This window comes from Typopeltis vanoorti, chromosome 11, assembly GCF_054136105.1.
Source record: "Typopeltis vanoorti isolate ZY-2024b chromosome 11, IOZ_Tvanoo_1.0, whole genome shotgun sequence".
NCBI classification, from domain to species: Eukaryota; Metazoa; Arthropoda; class Arachnida; order Uropygi; family Thelyphonidae; genus Typopeltis; species Typopeltis vanoorti.
Window position 1 is genome coordinate 110,245,511 of NC_143559.1, and position 20,828 is coordinate 110,266,338.

At 35.0% G+C, this 20,828-nt stretch overlaps 1 protein-coding gene across 4 annotated transcripts in view; it reads left to right on the forward strand.

The window, feature by feature from the left end:
• LOC150101933 (putative leucine--tRNA ligase, mitochondrial) overlaps positions 1 to 20,828 on the forward strand; it is a 212,305-nt gene that overhangs the window by 152,962 nt on the left and 38,515 nt on the right. For all 4 annotated transcript variants that reach the window (XM_090400328.1, XM_090400327.1, XM_090400330.1 and 1 more), the window contains one exon: positions 10,258 to 10,358. In XM_090400328.1, coding sequence (XP_090256454.1) covers positions 10,258 to 10,358 — 101 coding nt within the window. The remainder of the gene's footprint in view (positions 1 to 10,257; positions 10,359 to 20,828) is intronic.

Sequence of the window (20,828 nt, forward strand, 5' to 3'; positions counted from 1 at the left end):
GTTCAGATATTCTCACTAAAAATAAAAATTTTGAATTTACGGTAATAAAAATTGTAGCAAAAATCATTATATTTGTGGAATTACAACATGGATCTAAATATAAATATAAAACGTTTCAGTTTGCAGTAACATGCACAGTATGCCTCCTTAGTTGACAGAATGGTTAACGTATCTGCTTTTCAACCACCCAACTTTAGGTGAAAGGTAAATTTTGTTGCCTAGTGCGAGACCACCTTACTTACGGGAGACCCGGGATTCACATAAAAAGCATATAATATATCATCATCATCATGCGTATCAAGGATTTAGGCCTAGCATGGCCTAAATCTGTTCCGGCCTTAGAAGTCATCGTTGAATCATTTAAGAGGACGTCCTGGTTTTCTTTTTCCTAATGGCTTGTACTTTAAGACTTGTTTTGGTAATCTTTCTGTTTTCATTCTCTGGATGTGTTCCATCCATTTATTTATGTTTATATTTTTAATTTTTTCTATTACTGGTTCTTGGTTTAATTCTTTCATAATTTCTTCGTTTCTTTTGTGATCGAATAGGGTATACTTTGCAGGTTTTCTCATAACATCATTTCTGTTGTTAATAATCTTTGTTTGTTTTATTGTCCAGATTTCGCTTCCATACATTAAGACTGGTAGGGCTAATGTATTGTATACTTTTAGTCTGGTTTGTTTCTGAACTAGGTTTGGTTTAAATATAGAGTTAATTTCACCTGTTATTTTTAAATATTTTGCAATTTTTACATTTATATCTTTTTCATTTTCATATGTGTTCATACATCCTAGGTAGTTAAATGAATTCACCTGTTCTAAGATCTTGTTATCTATTACTATTTTAATATAATATATATATAGGATTAATTCAGTTCCAACTTTATTGCACAATTATTAAGATTTATTCAACTCCAGATTTGATTTTTTTTAAGTTGCAATAATAAGCATAATAATTCCAGCTTTAGTTAAAACGTAGATGCAATCAATAGTAAAGATAACTTGCTATGCTCGCTAACATCCACTTTTTTTACTCAACATTTTACCCTAAAATAACTAGAATCTTGATGCACAAAAAAATGAACTGAAAAATCAATTTAATTTATAAATAATAATAAACTTGAAAATTAAATGCTCTGTTTATGTGATATAGAAACTGCTCTTACCCACTAATTAATACAAATAGCAGCAGCACACACAAAATCAAAATGATCGCAAGTTCAATACTCAACGATCTGTTCTTTCCTAACAGGATTCTGGGAAATCACAGGATGAAATATTCTTAAGAATGTTATGGGTTAAACTGACCATATATTTAATCTCTGGATTAGACTGCTAAGTCAAACATTTAGTAAGAGAAAATTTCCAGAGAAGGAGATTGTAATTTAGTAATATTGATAAGAACAATAGTCCAGGTAGTTCAGAAGCAAAAACCATCTGTGACAAAATGAAACTAGTTTATTTAATTAAAAACACAAAAATAACTCAAAACCCCTTTGACCTAATAAAAATGTAGAATGCTGATGAAACTTCATAAGTTTCATCAGATAGAATACTAAAATGCAATTACCCCCCCCCCCCCCTGCGTTAATGGATTATTGTCTTTATGTGCACTGTATTACTTGGAATTTCTTTACTGTCCTACGATATTTGACCCTTTTTTAGCTGCACAATTTATTTGTTGTGTCTCTTCCCAAATAAAAACGAATTTCACATGTGCTAAAATAAATAACCAAAACGTTTGTTTACATTGGAAATATTATGTCAAATATTTATATTTTTTAAATAACATTTATTGAAATAAATATGACATTTTGCTTTCTTTCCTTGCAAAATAAAATTATATGGGTCGCACATTTCAATTTTAGGAACGATTTTTTGTTTATTTTTTAATGAACAATAAATGATGTTAAACTGCATTATTCGGGGTTTCCGATTGTGAGTGTTTTTAATATCCAATGGTATTTTATCAAAGATTCTTTGCCTTTGTCTTTTGCTTAAAACTGCAACAGTACAATTACTTTGGAAAAATAACGAATTCCAACAAAAAGAAAGTGCACATATGTTATCTAGCAGAATTTTGTGTGTGCGGTGATAATTTTGGGAGGCAGGGGGGGGGGAGGAGTTAGCCATTAAAGGTGAACTAATTCTGTTATGAAAATTTTGGAAATAAAATTTCATTTTGACGCATGCACCTACACATGTTTCGAAGGATAACGTGTAGGGAAAATATCGCTACTTCAAAATTGCCGCATAATACCGAAAATATGTACACAACAGTTGACTTCATAACTGTCATTTATTTCAATTTGTAGGGAGTGATTGGGGGAAACCAAGAAAGTCGAAATGCAAAAACCTACAGATTACGTTTATAAAAATTATGCATTACATGATATGATTCAAGATTTACATATGATTCTCTATAAAGCAAAATTTAAAAGTGCAGACTGTCGCGCAGTCTGTGAACTAACCTCGAACTAAGATTATGAATAAAAAAGAAAACTTAATTTGGAACAGATAGAGGCTGTATTCATTTTTAAATTCGGATTTTCATGAATTTATAAAATAATTGTTTGACAAAAATAATTATCTTCAATCAAGTTCTGGGAGAATTTTAAAATGTATTGGTGATTAAAATAATTAGCCAAAAAATTGATAGTGACATTGATCTTCCATAGTGATAATATATGAAGCGAAGAACGTATGAAAGGATTTCTTATTTTGCACTGGCATTAAAAACTATAATTATGCGATAAAAACGAGCAGCAAAATGAATATAACTCATAGGTATTTAGTCTGATATAACTTAGATTCCGGTTACCGAGCAAACGACAAGCAACTGCATTTCTTGCTGTAAGCAGCTGAACATAGCTACTACACACGCCAAGTAATTTAGTTAAGTGTTCTTTTCAGCGTGAAGGATTATTGACTGTCAAACTATACTTCTTATCTATGTTCTTTCAGCAGGTGGACAGAATATTATCCAGGTTTGCTGGACGTGCATATACATCCAGCAAAGAAATGGTATGCGTACATACATGAATTTTATGGAATACAGGAGTTCCTGTTGGTTTTATATACTTTTATGTGTAGCAAAATCTGGCTCCTCGAAGTCTTGGCATCCATAGGCGATTGCCTAGGTTCGCCTAATGATAAAATCGGCCCTGGTGGCCAAGCATATGTCCACGACTTTGTTGTTGTAGCTATACCTTTGTCCTTTCACCTGCTTGAAATAATAGGGACAACCAAAATTATGACTCCATGCACCATTTCTAAAGTCTTTCTGGTGTCCATTGTTACTGTTCCTTTCCAACTTTAACTGCAACTGCTTGCGTTTGTTAGGCAGATATGTGTTCTCATGGTTGTTAACAGTGTGATTCAGTACAGAGGGCATTACCCTATTTGGGATAGTGTCCTCTGCATTGTATTTTCAGATACACATAATCCTCTCTCTCTCTCTCATACACACACACACACACACTGGTTGTACCACACATTCATGTGATGTTTTAGTAAGGTACATCCATTTGATTTTACAATTCTTCTGACTTGCACTGATCAGCTGTTTCTCTAGCTGATCAGTGCCCACCATTGACCTGATTTTTATCACATCATTGTCAGTTTTTTTTTTAAATGTGAATCCCACCTTTGAAAGGGTATAAGCCTCTAATACAGTGGGTGGCTTAAGGATCAGATAATCTGGGGCCCTAATCTAGCATTCAGATGGCACATTTCCAAGTCACTTTGGCTTCTCTGTTTTAGGGATGTTATTCTCACACTGGCCACAAAAATTGTTGATTGAAAACCTTCACAAACATCCTAGTCACAGTGAGATTCAAATGTATGACCTGTTTTATAGAGAGTATGCCATTCACTCAGCAGTGGCTATGACGGCCATTATTCTTACTGGCCAATATGAGTCTCTTATTTTTTTCAGTCATTTGAAGTCACAATCATTGTCCATTATTGCACAAACCTGAATGGATATTGTCACACGTGAGCAATTTTTGCCTGCATTCAGTGGTGAGCTATAAAGGGTTCACGGGAACTCGCCCGAGCCCTTTGTTACATTTTTTTTCACATTTGAGAGCCGCTTGTTCTTCTTGTTTACTTTTTTATTTTTTCAAAAAAAAAACACACAAAAAAACATGATTTTTTAAAATATATTAAGCGACAAACTCATACGGTAACTTAACAAAGTGATTTTATTAAATAAATATTGTAGTTACTGTTACTACCGTTTTACAAATAAGAATCCACTTTTAGTAATTGCATATAAATAAATAGGACTATAAAATTGGAGAATAAAATGGGGGGAGGAGTATTATTGATGATAGCTGATGAGCTGCAGCCAAAGAGAATAGAAGTTGAATTTCAGGATAGAGAAAAGAGTACATTTGAGGTCATTTGGTGTGAGATTGAGGCTAGCAGAACAAAATATACAATTGGGTGCTGTTATAGACCAGGTGATGGAAAAGATGGTGGAGATAGTATGCATAAGCAAATAGAAGAAATGAGTGGAAGGAGGGTAATTATTATGGAAGATTTCAAGTATGGTAGCATTGATTGGAGGGAGGAGAGGACACGTGGGAGGAAGGAATTGGATTTTATGCAGTTATTAAGGGAAAACTATCTGCGACAGCATGTAATGGAAAATACTAGGGATCAGAGAGTGCTTGACCTAGTAATTGCATCTGAGGATTTGACTGTAATGAATATGACCGCATTGCCACCAATTGGTGAGAGTGATCATAAGGTCTTGACTTGGGAGGTGGCTAAAGGTGTGGAATTTACAATTAAGACAGAGTACATGTGGAATTATCAGGCTGGTAAGTATGACAAGCTTAGGAGTTTGATTGGTTCAGTGCCATGGCATGTAAAACTGCAAGGGCTGGATGTTGATAGTGCATGGGAGGCGGTTAAGAAGTGTTTGCAGGAGGCAATGGCTGACTGTATACCTAGAGTTCGAATAATAAATCAAGTAGGAATTAAATGGATGAATAACACCATTAAGCTTGAGCCACAAAAAAAGAAACAACTGTGGAGGAAATTTAAGGAGAAAGGTGACCTGCAGGCACATGAACAGTATAAAGCCCAGGCCAGAAGAGTAACAAGTGTGGTAAGAAAAGCAAAAGCTGATTATGAAAGAACATTAGCCATGCAGGCTAAAGAGAATCCCAAACAGTTTTTTCGATATGTTGCAAGTAAATGAAGAAAAAAATGTATATGACAGATTGATTTTAAAGAATGTCAGTGGTAGGGAGGTAACTGAATAAGTTGATATAGTAGAATTACTGAGTGAGCACTTTGCAAGAGTATATCATCCAGGTGGTGACATGGCAGGAATAAATGAACCAACAGATTATACAGGAATTGTGGTGTATGAAGTGGAGGCGAGTAGTCTATTGCAAAACCTCAATGTCAATACGTCTGTGGGATTGGATGGTATACCAGCTCATGTCGTACGTGAAGCAGCTAAAGAATTGTCAGTGCCCTCGACCATTTTGTTTAATTTGAGTCTCAGGTCTGGGTTAGTCCCGAGGGGATGGAAAGAGGGGAAAATAGTTCCACTGCATAAAGGATGTTCCAAGACTGCTGTTGTAAATTACTGACCGATTAGCATATCAGGAATCATTGTCAAGGTCTTGGAGAAAATAGTCAAGAGGGAAATACAAGATTGGATAGATGAAAATGGGATACTCTATGGGGGACAACATGGTTTTGTGAAGGGTAGATCATGCCTCAGTAACTTGCTCACATTCTATAACACAGTGACGGCTGAACTGGATAAGAGTAACGGGTTTACAGTGATTCTACTGGATCTTGCTAAAGCCTTTGATAGGATACCATATGGAATTCTAATAAGTAAACTGCAGCACATGAGAATGGATATAGGGTTGGTGAGATGGATAGGAGGGTGGTTGATGGAGAGATATCAGAGAGTGGTTTATTCAGGAGTAGAGTCCAAAAGACATCCTGTGACTAGTGGTGTGCCGCAGGGTTCTGTTCTTGGAGCTAAAATTAAACCACTACTGTTTAATTTGTTCATTAACAATATAGGAAAGGATCTGAGAGAAACTATGCATCTGTATCTGTTTGTGAATGATGCAAAGCTTAGAGCAATAGTGAATGCTCAGGATGTCAAAATTTTTCAGGATGATTTGGATACTTTGGAGGGCTGGGCTAAGGAGAATGGATGTCAATTTAATGTGGAAAAAATGTAAGGTTTTGCATTTTGGGGTGAAAAGATTAGCAGCAGTATATCACATTGGTGGAACTGTACTCCAGGAGATTGACGAGGCCAGGGAGTTAGGAGTGTTGGTGGATAGGGAGTTCAAGTTTAGATGACACATCGCAAAAGTGGCAAAATCAGCTCATCAAATCACTTGTTTGCTGAAAAACACTTTAACGAACAGAGACAAACAGGTTATTGTTCCTCTCTATCGAGCCTTGATAAGACCCCATCTAGACTACTGTAGCCAGATATGGGCGCAAGGGTTTCTTCTCGATGGGGAGGAGGTGGAGAGGATCCAGAGACGAGTAACCAAGATAATAGCAGGACTATGGAATGAACCTTATGAGAACAGGTTGAAGATTTGTGGGCTGCAGAAATTGGTTGATAGGCAGAAAAGGGGTGATATGATTGATACATTCAAATTACTGAAGGGTTTCTATAAGATTAATTCAGAAGATATTTTTGAGAATAGGACTGGTAGTAGGAGGATTAGGGGCAATCCATGGAAGCTTGGTAAGAGTGTGGTTAGCAAGGGTGTTAGAACTAGGTTTTTTACTTGGAGAGTGGTAAATGAGTGGAATAAGCTGCCAGAGTCTGTTGTGGGTGCCATGACTTTAAATGAGTTCAAGGTGAAGTATGATAGATACTGTGTGAATGTTGAATAGTTGATCTTGACATGATGTTGGGCCTCCCTCGATGAGTCTAAGGACTCCTTGTAGCTGCCCGTAATAATAATAAAATAATGCCCCTTGATTGGTACCGTTGATTATCACTTGAAGTATAAAACAAAGAGAAATATGACGTACTTCGATAATATTTATTTATTATTTATAGATTGTTTATCATTAAAACTTCTATCACAAATGAAAGAAATTTATTTTGTTTATAAAAAAATGTGGACTATTTCATATGTGCGATTATAAAAGATTTTATTCTTATTATATTTTAATAGTAAAAATTGTTTTTCTTATGTAAGATAAATTAACATAGATGATCGTGTGCAAATATTTGATATTTAGATCATGAAATATTGGTTTAAAAATGATAGCTTTTACAGGTTGTCCCTTCATACTTTTTGATTGGCATTTGTACACAAGCCGTATTAATAAAAGTTTTTGTGTGAAATACTGCTTTTTTTGCTCGACGATGCAAGCTCTTTGTTAAAATTTCCATAGCTCACCACTGCCTGTATTGTAGCCATTGTTAGCAATTTTTGCTAGCTTATAGACAATATCTACTATATGTTATTTGTTGCATGTTGCTGATGGATTTCATTTGGCATGCAGATATCCTTCATATATTGGCAGCTAAGTGTGTATGCTAGAGGAAGAAATAATGGATAATCCTTGATTTTTATTTCATTTTTGTATTACTGTTGAGTGGCTAGTTTATTAGTTATATTAGCCTGTTAGCAAGTAATTACTCTCTTTAACACTCCAAAGAGCATCAACTCATCAGAGCATGAAATTCATGAATTCATGGTAAAAGTTCTACAGGAATGTGGTTTATGCAGACTTTGTTGCATCGCATATTTTCCTCAGAATAGACCATGGCAAAACTTTGTTGCATGCTCATTCCACTTCATCCCACATTTGGATTGAAATCTGGTGACCAAGCTGGCTAATGAAGTAGGGTGTCATTCTCATGCCTTCTGGAATCATTATTGAATGAATAGACTTGTGACAAGACCCATTATCCTTCTGGAAGTAATCATTACCTGATGAATAAACTATATGAAGGGATTCACATGCAACGATTTTCCATAAAGTAAAGACCAAAGAGAAAAATCATGATAACTTGTGGAGAAAAGGAAAAAGAAAAACATGAAAGTCAGGTATATATGTAAGAAGTAACACTGAGTGTAGTTATTGTATACAAATGAGTGATACCATCAGTGGCATATGAAAATGAACCACAGCCTAAAAGCAGGCATTTTGGAGTGGTTTTCCATTTTGTGTCTGAAGTGATTTTGTAATAGTAGAATTATTGGATATGGCTGAAAGAAATCATTTAACTGATGAATGCAGGTGGTAAGCCATCTTAAGACTAGAGGCTAGCCAAAGTCAGGCAGAGGTATCCAGATAACTCTATGTGAATCGTTCTGTGGTTTTGACTGTGGAACCACCACCAACAGTCACAAAGCATACAGATCACCTTCATGAAAACTGCAGTGAGTGACCAGTGTCTCTGATTATCTGCTGGCAGAAACAGGAGCACAATCCCATATCAGGTACAATTTAATCTGGCTACAGGAACATTGGTATCTGCTTCCACTGTGCACAGAAGTTTTCATGAAGGTGATCTGTATGCTTGGTGACCACTAGTCTGCATGCCCCCTATATGCCACAGTAGAGAACATTTGAAATGGGCCAGATTCCATGTCAACTAGATCATGGCCATTTGGGTCAGTATGGTTTACAGGCTAGTCCCGATTACAGATTAGTCCTTTGCTCTACAAAGTGATACCATGCATTCTCTTAGCTGAAGAGAGCCAGGGACATGTTATCATCCCTCTAATATCTGTGAAGGTGACACATTGAAGATAGCTTGATAGTTTGGGGGGGGGGGGATCTCATTGCCTCCTGGTGTTTTTTATGGTGTTTTTTTCATTGCTTTTCACAGAATAGCAGAACCGTGAATGCTGCAACTTATAGAAATGAGGTTATTGACCTCTGTATTCATCCACATACAGATGCAATAGGTGAGACATTTATCTTACAATATGATAATACTTATCCTCAACAAGTGAAGCTCATGGACCAATATCTTGAAGAAGAGATCATTGGACAGGCCAGCCAAGTCTTCTGATCTTAATCCCTTTGATCATGCATGGGATGCTCTAAGTCGATGTGTTTTCTGCTCTCAACCCCCGCCCCCTCTTAAGAGAGCTTTGTAGGAGATTGTTATTACTAAATAAGCTCCTGGACACCATTATAAATAGTATGAAAATCATTCTGAATACTGATTGCTGTGAGGGGTGACTGCATTCCTTATTGAGGCACTTTGACAATTTCATTTTCACCTTTGTTTTTGACTATTGCTTTCTTGGCAAAGATAACAATATTTATTATTGAATTAAACTATTAATTTACAATGTTTATTGGTATTTCTTTCACATTTCTTTTACTGCTTTTCACATTGAACAGAATTGAATAAAAATTCATCACACAGTTTTTGAGTTATTGCGATTTTTTTTCTTTGTTTCTTAATTTATGGAAACCATTGTAGTTGTCAGTTCTCTCAGTCCACGTCTTTTTAAAGCTAGTGTTTTTTTTTTTTTTCAAGTATTGCTTTCTTGTGATCTATTACACTGTTGTCAGATTGGAAGATTGACATCTATCTATCTGGAAGAACACTAGAAATATATCCATTGCATGGAAAAATTCATGCGTGCAGAAAAAAATTACATTTCTCCACAAAAGCTATCTTTACATGATTTTTGAAGTACGTGGAAAGATATTAAAAAAAAAAACGTTGTGTGGCTCTGCTCCATAAACCTAATTTTAATAGGAAAGAGGGACTTTATTTATCTGAACTCTGGAAATAATTTTGATATGACATTGTTAGTAGTAGATTGCCATGAAACCGTTTAGTTTTAGAAAATGTCATTATTGCAGCTTGGCACTCTATTAGACTCTAAATGATAGCTAAGATCACTCTGCTTTATATCTGCACACTTATTGTTAATTTAAGTTTATTCTATTAATCACACTTGTGTAATTATTTATCATTTATTATAGTTGCATTGCTAAATAATGTTCACTGAGGACGAGAAAGAAATCATTAATGAAAATTTTGTATAATAAATGTTATAATATCATTATTACCACTCAGATGCAATGCTTAAAATCATATCCACTTACTTCAAAAATTGTGTGACTGTGAGGGAGCCATTGAGAAACTAATTATGTTGAAAGTTGTGTATTGTACTTGAAAAAAAAACAAAACAAAACATATTTTCACTTTTTGTTGCATACCAGAATAGCATGTTTTTCTACATCTATATTTTTTTTTCTCTTTTAGAAAATGGTAGAAAAGGTCCAGTAGAAAAGGGGAGTGGTGCTCCACTTGTGGTAGAATGGGAAAAAATGAGCAAATCTAAACATAATGGAGTAGATCCCAAGGTTATTTATACTGAGTATTTAAATGATTCCTTGATATATGAATTTTTAGCAAGACAGGTTTATTTTTTAAATATTTTTATTTACTTCATTAGGGACTTAACTCTGTATGAACTTATTTTAATATCTGTATGAACTTATTTTAAGATTCCTGAAATATACTGAGTACATAAGTGATTCCTTGATATATGAATTTTTAGCAAGACTAGTTTATTTTTAAATATTTTTATTTACTTCATTAGGGAATTAACTCAGATATCTGTATGAACTTATTTTAAGATTCCTGAAACCAGGTAGCTGTTACAGATACAGTTCTTCATATGTAACTTAAAATTACAGGGAAATTCTTAAATAAAATTTAAGGAACACTTCATTAGCATGCTCTTGAAATAGCTTGACTTTTTTTTTTCTTTTTTCTTGTTTTCTTTTTTTCCCTCTAATTCTTTCTAATGTCATCAGATTCAGCTCTTGAATTTCATTCTTTATCAGGTTTTGCATTTTATGAAACAAATTCTAATGTACTTTAACAAATATCATATGACCTAGCATATGCAAAGTATAAATGTATGTAAAAATGTGCATGAAGAAAGTGAAAAATTACTTTAATATCCTTTATGAATCTTCATTAATTGGAAACCTTATATTAAAATTTAAGATGACAAGTATATTAATAAAATCTTTCAGCAAGATTTTGCTGAAAGATTTTATTAATATGCTTTAGCAAGGCTAAATAACTGGGAAAAGCCTTTACAGGAATTTAAGGAAGGTGGAGAACTGACCAGTGCTTTTGACCTAATGTCTGTTTTTCACCTTCTTATGGTATGCCACATTAGTATCTGCCTGGATACTGAATGAATGAGGATGGGCTAGCAATTTGGGATTTAGCCAACCAAATTGCATTTTTATTGGCTTAAACCAAAACAAAATGATGGTACAATATGATGCAATTTCATGTTAGCTGTGGCATTACCCAGTTAAACAAGCCCCCTTACACTCTTTTCTTTAGGGAACCAAGGAAAATAGTGAAAAGTCAGCTACCAGAACAAACTCCAGTACAGCAGAAATCAAGATAAGCACCATGAGTATAAGAAGTATAAATGGAAAAGAAGTGAGAAAAGTACATAATTGGCATTACTGAAACCAAGTGTTTTAGTAATGCCATTTACTAAAATACCATATAGCAAAAACAGGATGTTATATTTAGTAATGATCAGGGAAGTAAGAAATAGCTATAGTACTTAACCATAAACATTACGATAATCTTCTTAAATGGCAATCAACATCTAGTAGAGTGATGAAGAAATGTCAGCAAAAACAAGGAATAATAAAATAAATGTTGTAGATATTAGGAATCATCTGGGACTAGAAAGTGTTGAAGAAATGTTTGTGAACTTTGCTTGAAGTGGTTTGGACATATAATGAGAATGAATACCAAAAGAAATGTATGAAATGAAATTAGCACAAGAAAAATAAATGGAAAAGAAGTGGAATTAGCAGGAGAGTTGGAGAAGAACCATATCAGCATAATTGGGATTAATGAAACAAGTAAGACATAAACAGGAGATTCAGGCAGTAATGATCAGAAAAGGAAAGAGTAACTATAGTATTCAACATGAGGATAATCTTTTGGAATGGCAGGCAATATCAGGTAGAGTATGATCTGGGCAAACATCAGAATGGGGAATTGGACAATGAGACTTATTTGTGCCTGTGTTCCTACAGAAAGTTTTAATAAAGAAGTGAAGAAATTTTTTGAGTTATTAGTGAAGTCAGTTAATTTAAAGAATAAGTAGGTTGTTGTCAGTGATCTGAAGAGCACAGTAGGAAATGAATACCAAAAATTTTTGAGTCATTAGTTAAGGCAGCTAATATAAAGAAAAAGAAAAAGTTGGTCATTGTTGGTGATCTGGCAGTGGCATATGAAATGATTACCAGGCATATATTAAAGTTTTGAGAAAATTTGGAGAGGATGGCAGGGCTAATAATAATATACCTGCTGGATTTCTTTCAGGATTTGGAATAGTCATTATATCATCATGTTTCAACATAAAGATGTGCCTGAATTCACTGCAGAAAATACACAGGAAATTAAAAAAGTCTCACTGACATGTTATTGTTGATAGCAAAATCTTTGTGCTGGCTTAGGACACACGAGTATACAGAGAATTTAAAACAGGAAGTGAATGTCATATAGTTTTGAACAAGATAAAATTGAATATATTGAAAAATGTGTAAGAAATGCTTAAAAGGAATCAGAGTGAAGCAGCTTTCAGAGGTGAATTGTAGACTTAAATATACAAATATTATTCACTTAGGGTTTGAACAGTTTTATAGCATTTCACATTTTTCGAGGAAGGATGATAAAATTTGAGCTTTCTGGAATGAAGAATCTTTGTCTGGTTCCAAAGAACTCAGTACTTAGTGCCAAATAGCATGAGACACAAGGCCAAACTTATCAGATTCCAAAAATCGGTAAAACCTCAATTGCTCAGACTGTATGCCAATCTCTAAGTTTTGGGAAGTGAATACTGTTAATTGTTCATAATTTTTTTTAATAATAATAATTTCATAATTATTTTAAATTATTTTTTATCTATGCCTATGACCATCTTAGAATTAAGATGGTTATTGATAGAGTATTAATGAAAGTGTTCAATGCATGTTCTGTGAATAACTTGTGAAAGGAATTATATCCTATTAGTGTTATGCTTACACTTAATCTTATCCTTTCATAATTGAAGGAAGCTTACTCAAATTCATTGTTGTGATTTAGTAGGAACCTTAACTTAGAGTGAGTTTTGTTCTATTGAGTACTTGAGTTTTCTTAACTGTAAATGTTTTATGCTTTTCCAATAAACATGTTTTGTACCTTATACCTGAGTTTATGCCTGATTATGAATTCAAACCACCACTTATGAAATAGAACCTTTTGGCGGGAAGGAATTAGATATTATTGATTAAGTGAGATTCAGGTCACGACTGCTAACTGAATCTGCACAGCGCTAGCGTAAGATTAATAAATGTTGTGTATATGCTTTTGAATTTGGAATTTTCCCTGAACAAGGGTCTCTTCTGTTATAGAATATTGGCTAGCGCAGCATAATAAAAATTTTGCCAATATCCGAAGAGGAAACAATACTGAATTAATATTTTGAAGGCACAACAGTAGATTAGAAAGTGGGCTATTTAGAGGTAGAACAAGGTAAAATATAGAGAAAACAACAACATAACAATGGTGCAGCCGACAGGATGTGATTAGGGCCTTAGAATTTAAAGTTGACACATCCTTAATCACTATAAGTTGGTTTTTGATATTGTATCAAGCAATCAGGCATTTATTGGATTAATTACAATTTTGAGGAAAAACATATTGTGTTGATTTTGTAAGATGAATGCAGGTATGTCCCTACCTACAAGCTCAGAGTTAGATGATTCAGAGTTTTTTAGAATGATTAATCCCTAACAGGTATTCCCTCAGTTTTCAGGTGATGAATCTGATGATGTGATTGCATTCTTTGAGTACATTGAGGAAGTGAGAAGGATTGGTCGGTGGAGTGAATTCCAACTGCTCATTCTGCTATGCAGCAAGCTAGTTGGAAAGGCTAAAACCTATTTTCATTCCTCACTGGTTCTGAAAGAAATCCAATTATGTTAAATTTAAAGAAGTCCTTATTTCAAAGTTCTCAAGGGTAAGGAATGTGGGACCGAATCTGTGGAAGCTCCAGAGAATAGGACAGAAGGATAAAGAAAGTGTGTCTGATTACCATACCAGGTTGTTGGATCTTGCCAACACACTAAGTGTTTCAGACAAAGACAGGCACCACGTAAACTGGGCCGTCTTCCAGCACTTTAGGGCAGGATTGAAACAAGATCTTAAGGAGACAGCATACGGAAAGGATATATCAAACTTAGAGGAATGTTATAATGCAGTAAAACAGAGGGAGCAACTGCTTGGAGACATTTGTCATGCAGGCATTCTTGAGTCTGTCAATGTGGTCAAAGAAGAGAGAGAGAGAGCATTAAAGATCAGGGCACTGAAAAGGTAGAACATCCTGAGAGGAAAGAAAAGGAGAGCGCACAGAAAGGATGTGAAGAAAATAGACCTGAGACAGTCTACCAGGTTGCCACTAGCAGTCCAAGTCATAGCGAAGTTCGTTCTATAGTTAAACAAGAAGTTGAATGACTTCAACAGTCCGTAATGGACCGTCTTGATGCAGTACTGAAACAGCTGGCGGCAGTCACAGATAAGACTTCAAAATCATCTATCCCTCAACCAGAGAAGACTAATGAATTAATCAGACTAGACGTAGAAAGACTTCAACAGCCTATGTTGAGCCATCTGGATGATGTAATGCAAAAGTTGGTGGCAGTGACAGAACGGGAACTCGAGTTGTCTCTACCTCAATCACAGAGAAATAATGAGCAAGGAGACAAAAGGGAGCCTCCCAGATGTTTTAATTGTAACAAGACAGGGCATTTAGCTCATAATTGTTTTAGTAATAGGAGACCCTCCATGAGAAATAATAGAAATGAGTCGAAGTTTGGGCAAACTCCTCATAATTAGGGATTCAACTACCTGAAGATCCATCATTTCAGACAGACCATTCATCTTTTAATCAACATACTTTTTATTCTTGTGTTGTTTGTGTCCTGTTTATAGGATTTACCTTGTCCTCTTTCCCAGGACTTTACCCTCAAGTACTGTTTTGAGAAATCCACCATCCATTTTTTCTTTTAGTGTTACATGGTGATCAGCATTCATTTTAGAAATTATGGACTTTAGAACCGTGCTATAACCAATTTAATTGCATGACTTTTCGACCTTCATATTAAGGTTCATCTGGAGTATACACAACAAGGACAGGCTGAGTTACATTTCACACAGTATGCTAAAGAGACAATGATTTGATCAACGGTTATACTACTGGCATGACCTCTAGTGAAAATATAATATATATATATATAAATTAAATAAAAATACAAATAAAATTAAAAAATTAATTAGAAACTACACCAAAGCTATATTGTATTTAAGATAACATCAGAGAAACATTTTTTCATATAGAAAGAATATATGATATAGAAAGAATAAAAAGTATGCATAATCAGCATACTTTTTATTCTTGTGTTGTTTGTGTCCTGTTTATAATTAACTCTTAGGGAGAAAGGTTCCTTGGGTAGAATATGTGCCTTCCATATGCTTGGGATTTTTAGACCATCATTATTGCTAAGATTAGGGTGGTTGATAAGAATCTCACAGGCTTCCTTAAATTTACGTTTGAACACTTTACATAGAATTGACTTTTCCAGTCAATTCTGTGTAAAGTGTTCAGGGCATGATCATAACTTCACCATAGTTATTATATTTAATGTATTGTTTATGTTCCTTTTGTCTAATAAGAATTGTGCATTCTATTTCCTCTATATATATGGTAGATTACATTTGTATTAAATACAGTGTACTCTGGGGTGGGAATGGGTCTTTGGATGAATTGAATAAGCTTTTTAATTTTGCAGGAGGTTTAAAGATGGCTTTAAGGTTGTATTTCTGTAGTATTCTGTTTATTTTATCTGATGTCCCTTTAATGTATGGAATGGTTATAGTTTTATTGTAGTCTAGTTTATCTTTGTTTTTTAGTGAGGTCTTGTAGAGAATTTTGTTGATAGTGTTTTGGCTGGAACCATTTTTTAGGAAAATATTACTGATAACTTTAAATTCGTCTTTAAGCACTTGTTCATTGGAGCATATCTTCAAGGCCCTGTTTTTTAAAGTATTAATGACACCTAGTTTTTGTGTTGGGTGGTGGTAGGAATTTATGTGTATATATTGGCCAGTATGTGTTGATTTCTGGTAAACAGTGAAGGAAAGACTGCCAGAAGGAAGACATGTGACAAGTGTGTCTAGAAACGGAAGCGTGTTCTGCTTTTCAATCTTAGTTGTGAACTGTATGCATTTATGTTGTTTGTTTAGGTGGCTGAGGAAAGTGTCTAATGGCTATGGGCCAGATAACGAAAACATCATCAACGTATCTAAGCCAGACGTTGGTTTTAAAGGAGAGGAATCTAGAGCACATTGCTCAAAATATTCCATATAAAAGTTAGCAATGGGGAGGGGATAATGGTGAGCCCATGGCTGTGCCTTCTTTTTGTAGTTAGAAAGCGTTTTACCACACAAAATAACCAGAACATAACGTATTACGTTCTGGTTATTTTGTGTGGCAAAACGCTTTCTAATTACAAAAAGAGAGCATAGCCATGGGCTCGCCATTATCTACCCCCCTATTGCTAACTTTTATATGGAATATTTTGAGCAACTTGCTCTAGATTCCTCTCCTTTAAAACTATCCTAATTCCAATCTTAAACTCATCCAGTGCTATACAAATTTTGTATTTAGCATAAATACTATGCAGGTAGAGAAAGTTGATATCTTTGCCTACTTTCTCCTTGATTTCTCAATGAGAAAAAAAAAGTGAACATCTAAAGTGTCTAAATCTTAAATCATAAAGTGAAAATCTAATCCTGAACCTTCTCTTCCACAATTTTTCTTAACCTCCTCTAAGGGGACACTGTCTGACGCGACACTTTGGAATTCTGGAATTCATCTGGAATTCTGCCTTCTGATTTTCACTTCTGGATTATGCTGTGCAGCAAATGTAGAACTTATTTATTATCGGGTTTTGGATATTTCTACCTCTGGTATTGATATATGCTCTTGATTGCATTCCTCTTGAATATTTTCTACTATTGTTTCGTCACTTCTTGATTCATTTAGCAGTCTTTCAAAATAATTATTCCAGATATCTAGAATATTGTTATGTTTGGTTTTCCTATTTATCTTTATGAGTTGTAAGTCAGCATTTAAAATTGAAGGAGGTACAGGAAGATAGTGTAATATAAAATCATAAAGTTGTGAGACAGGATTGCATTATTAGATTTAATGGTCTGGAATGATGGATCTTCACAGATATTAATACAAGGATATTAATAACATTTCTTCTAATTCAATCAGATATTTTATGTCAAACACAAATTTTAAATAAAATGCTATGTGAATGTTCATCATTAGGTTTAATAGAATAAATACAGCACAGAGGAACAATAAAATCCAACTTTATTAGATCCTATATTTCTTTTCTCTCCCAAAGACATTTCAGAGATACAATCCCAAAATTGTAAAAGAAGCACAAAAAGATGTAAAACAATAAGGGAAAAAAATTAGATTGAAAGCTTAAAGTCCTATTTTTTTTTTTTATGTTGGGCCCATACACAGGAGGTTGATTGGCCAATCTATAGTACATTAGTACCGTGTATGGGTGGTGGGTTGGGAAAGGAGGAATTTGTTTACATTTGATTTGAATGACTTTAAATTGTATTTGTTGGGAAACACAGCAGGTGGGAGACTGTTCCACAGTGCAGCAGTTGCAGGGATGAAGGAAGAGGAAAAGAAATTTGTTCTGTTTGTTTCTAGGTGTACTGTGAAGGGATGTTGTGCAGCAGCTGCACGTGTTCCAATGAGCTTAGTACTGAGCGTGGGAATTATTGATGTTATTTTGGATGAGCATTTCCCATGGAAATATTTGTAGAATATACTTACTGCAGAGACCAAACGTCTGTGTGAAAGTGGGGGGGGGGAGTTGGTAAGAGATGGATCATTGATAAGTCTAATTGCCCTCCTCTGTATTGAGAGAGCTTTTAGGGGCCCCACCCCATACGTGGGAACAGTATTCAATAGTTGGGTGGATTTGTGACTTGTATAATGTTAGTAGCTGTTGAGGGGTGAAGTAATGTCTTGAGTGGAAGAGAAATCCTAGTTTTTTGGAGGCTGAGGATGCAATGGTTGAGATATGTTTGTGCCAGGAGAGGTTTGATGTGAGGGTGATTCCGAGGAGCGAGATCTCAGGCTGTCTGGAAATTTGGGTATCGTCAAAAAGGATACTGGGAAAAAGTTGTTCTTTTTTATGAGAAATAGTACAGAACTGGGTTTTGTTGGCATTGAAATTTATGAGGTTATCCAAACCCCATTGTAGGATGGCTTGGAGATCGGAGTGGAGGGTGGTGGTTGATGTTCTGTAGGATGAGGTGAATTGTGTAGGGTAAGGCTTATCAAATGCAAGTGAGGAGTGTAGTGTGCTGTCATCTACAAAACTGTGTATTGGGTTGGGGGTCAATTGCAGTAGGTCGTTGATGTACAGCAGGAACAGGGTTGGTGAGAGGACAGAATCCTGTGGGACCCCAGCATTAATTGAGATTAATTGAGTGGTGCGAGGATAGGGAGCCATCCAATCACACACAGTGTGCATCCAAACAGAAAACGGGCAATCCACCTACAGAAGTCCGAATGATGGTAGTTTGCCTAGGAGGCCTTTGTGCCAGACCTGGCTTTGGAGATATCTAGTACAACCACTTGAGATTTGCCAAACCTCTCCATAGCATTTGTCCAGAGATGGGTGACATATGTGAATAGATCCCCTGTTGATCGGCAGTGCAGAATCCATACTGGCAGTCATTCATTTGGTGAGTGTCTTCAAGATAGTGTAGGAGGTGGGAATTGATGATTTTTTCCATTAACTTTGACAGGACTGAGGTAAGCGAGATAGGGCAGTAATTGGATGGCAGTGACTTGTCACCCTTCTTGGGAATGGGCTGAATACAGGCCAATTTCTAGTTTGTGGAACAGATTCCAGTGGAGTAGGAGAGTATATATAGGTGACATAGGATAGGGGTCAGTTCTGGAGCACAATTTTTCAGAACAATTGGGGGAATGCCATCGGGGCCAGGAGACTTTTTTGTGTCTAATTGGGACAGTATTTTTCTGATTTCATCCTGGCAAAAGGGTATAGGGGGCATTGTATGTTGGGTGTCTGGAATGGTTGGGGAACATTTACCATCATCAGTTATGCATGCATTTGAAGCAAAGTATGAGGCCAGAAGATTGGCTTTATCTGAGGGTGATGAGGCAGTAGAGCCATCAGGGTGTGATAGGGGTGGGAATAGTGTTGGACAGAAGTTGTGGCCAATTGCTTTGGCAAGAGACCAAAAGGCTCGGCTGCTAGTTTTGAAGAGCACTCTCTATGGTGCTATTGGCTAGCTTTAGCTGTTGGGCAGGAGGCCTATGAATTTGTTTCCCAGATCATGGGAAGTTTAGCACAACCATATTTATTAAGATTAGACTGGTTTAACAAATCTGTTACCGATTTGAAGAAAAGTCTTTCAAATTTAAATTTGTTGCAGTGAAGCATAGTAGTTTAAATCAAATGGGGAAAAAACAAACAAACTACTATGCTTCATTGCAGCAAATATACAAATACAAATATGCCCAACAGCTAAAGCTAGCCAACAGCACCCATAGAGGGTGCTCTTCATAGGACTTTAATTCATCATAACATGTTAATAATGGAATCACTTACATTAATTTAGATGTCTTTATTTGTACAAATATTTTTATTTTTACAAATAAAGGCATTTAAATTGATTCTGTTATTAATATGTTATGATGAATTCTTCAACTTGTATCTCAATTTTTAGAACAATAGGACTTTAAACTTTTAATCTAATTTTTTGCTGCGTATTGTTTTATGTGTTTTTGTGTGTGCTTTTACAATTTTGAGATTGTGTCCCCCTGACAATGTCACTGTGACAAAATATAGATCTAATAAACTTGGATTTTATCATTCCTCTATGCTGTTTTCATTTCATTAAACCTAATAATCAACATTCACATAGCCTTTTATTTTTAAAATTAGTATTTAAATTGTGATTGAATTAGAAAAACTGTTATTAATAGCCTTGTACAGCTGTATGTGTATTTTCTTAAACCCTGTCTGTGTTGCATTGAAACTACAGTCAAAATTTTAACAGCATGTGAAACTGAATTCCAGATTTTTTTTTATATTGTTACCAATTGTTGTAGTATAAAGCTTGGACATGGGTTCATTTTCTAACAAACTTAATGATTTACTGATTTATCTGAGGAATTGCTTATTATCTGCATTATTTACAATATCAAACATTTACACAAATGCATCTTGGATATTATATGAATATCACTATATTCATGTAGTATTAATGATGCCACTTGGATGAAAAGACCTAGATCATTCAGTGCATAGCAAAACAACTATTTGTTCAGCACAGTGATATGTGACATCCAACCATTTTACTTAATGGCAAGAAAGAAAGGCATGGTAAACAAAATATACTGGAGGGCCAGTTAATACTCAGTAGTGATGATGTTTTAACATGCTACCATATTTTATATATACCCACATAAAATTATCCCATACTGGCAACTTATGATCCACAATATGGCAACTACTGTCTTAACACATTCAGATGTTCCAAAAGTACATTAAAATTGCTATATGCAGTGATTATCAGTTCAAATTGAGTCTCAGGTTGAGTTCTACAAGTTCTAGAGGTATCTGATATCAGATGATTTTTTTTTTTTTTTTTTGTTTAAGGTTTTTACAGCT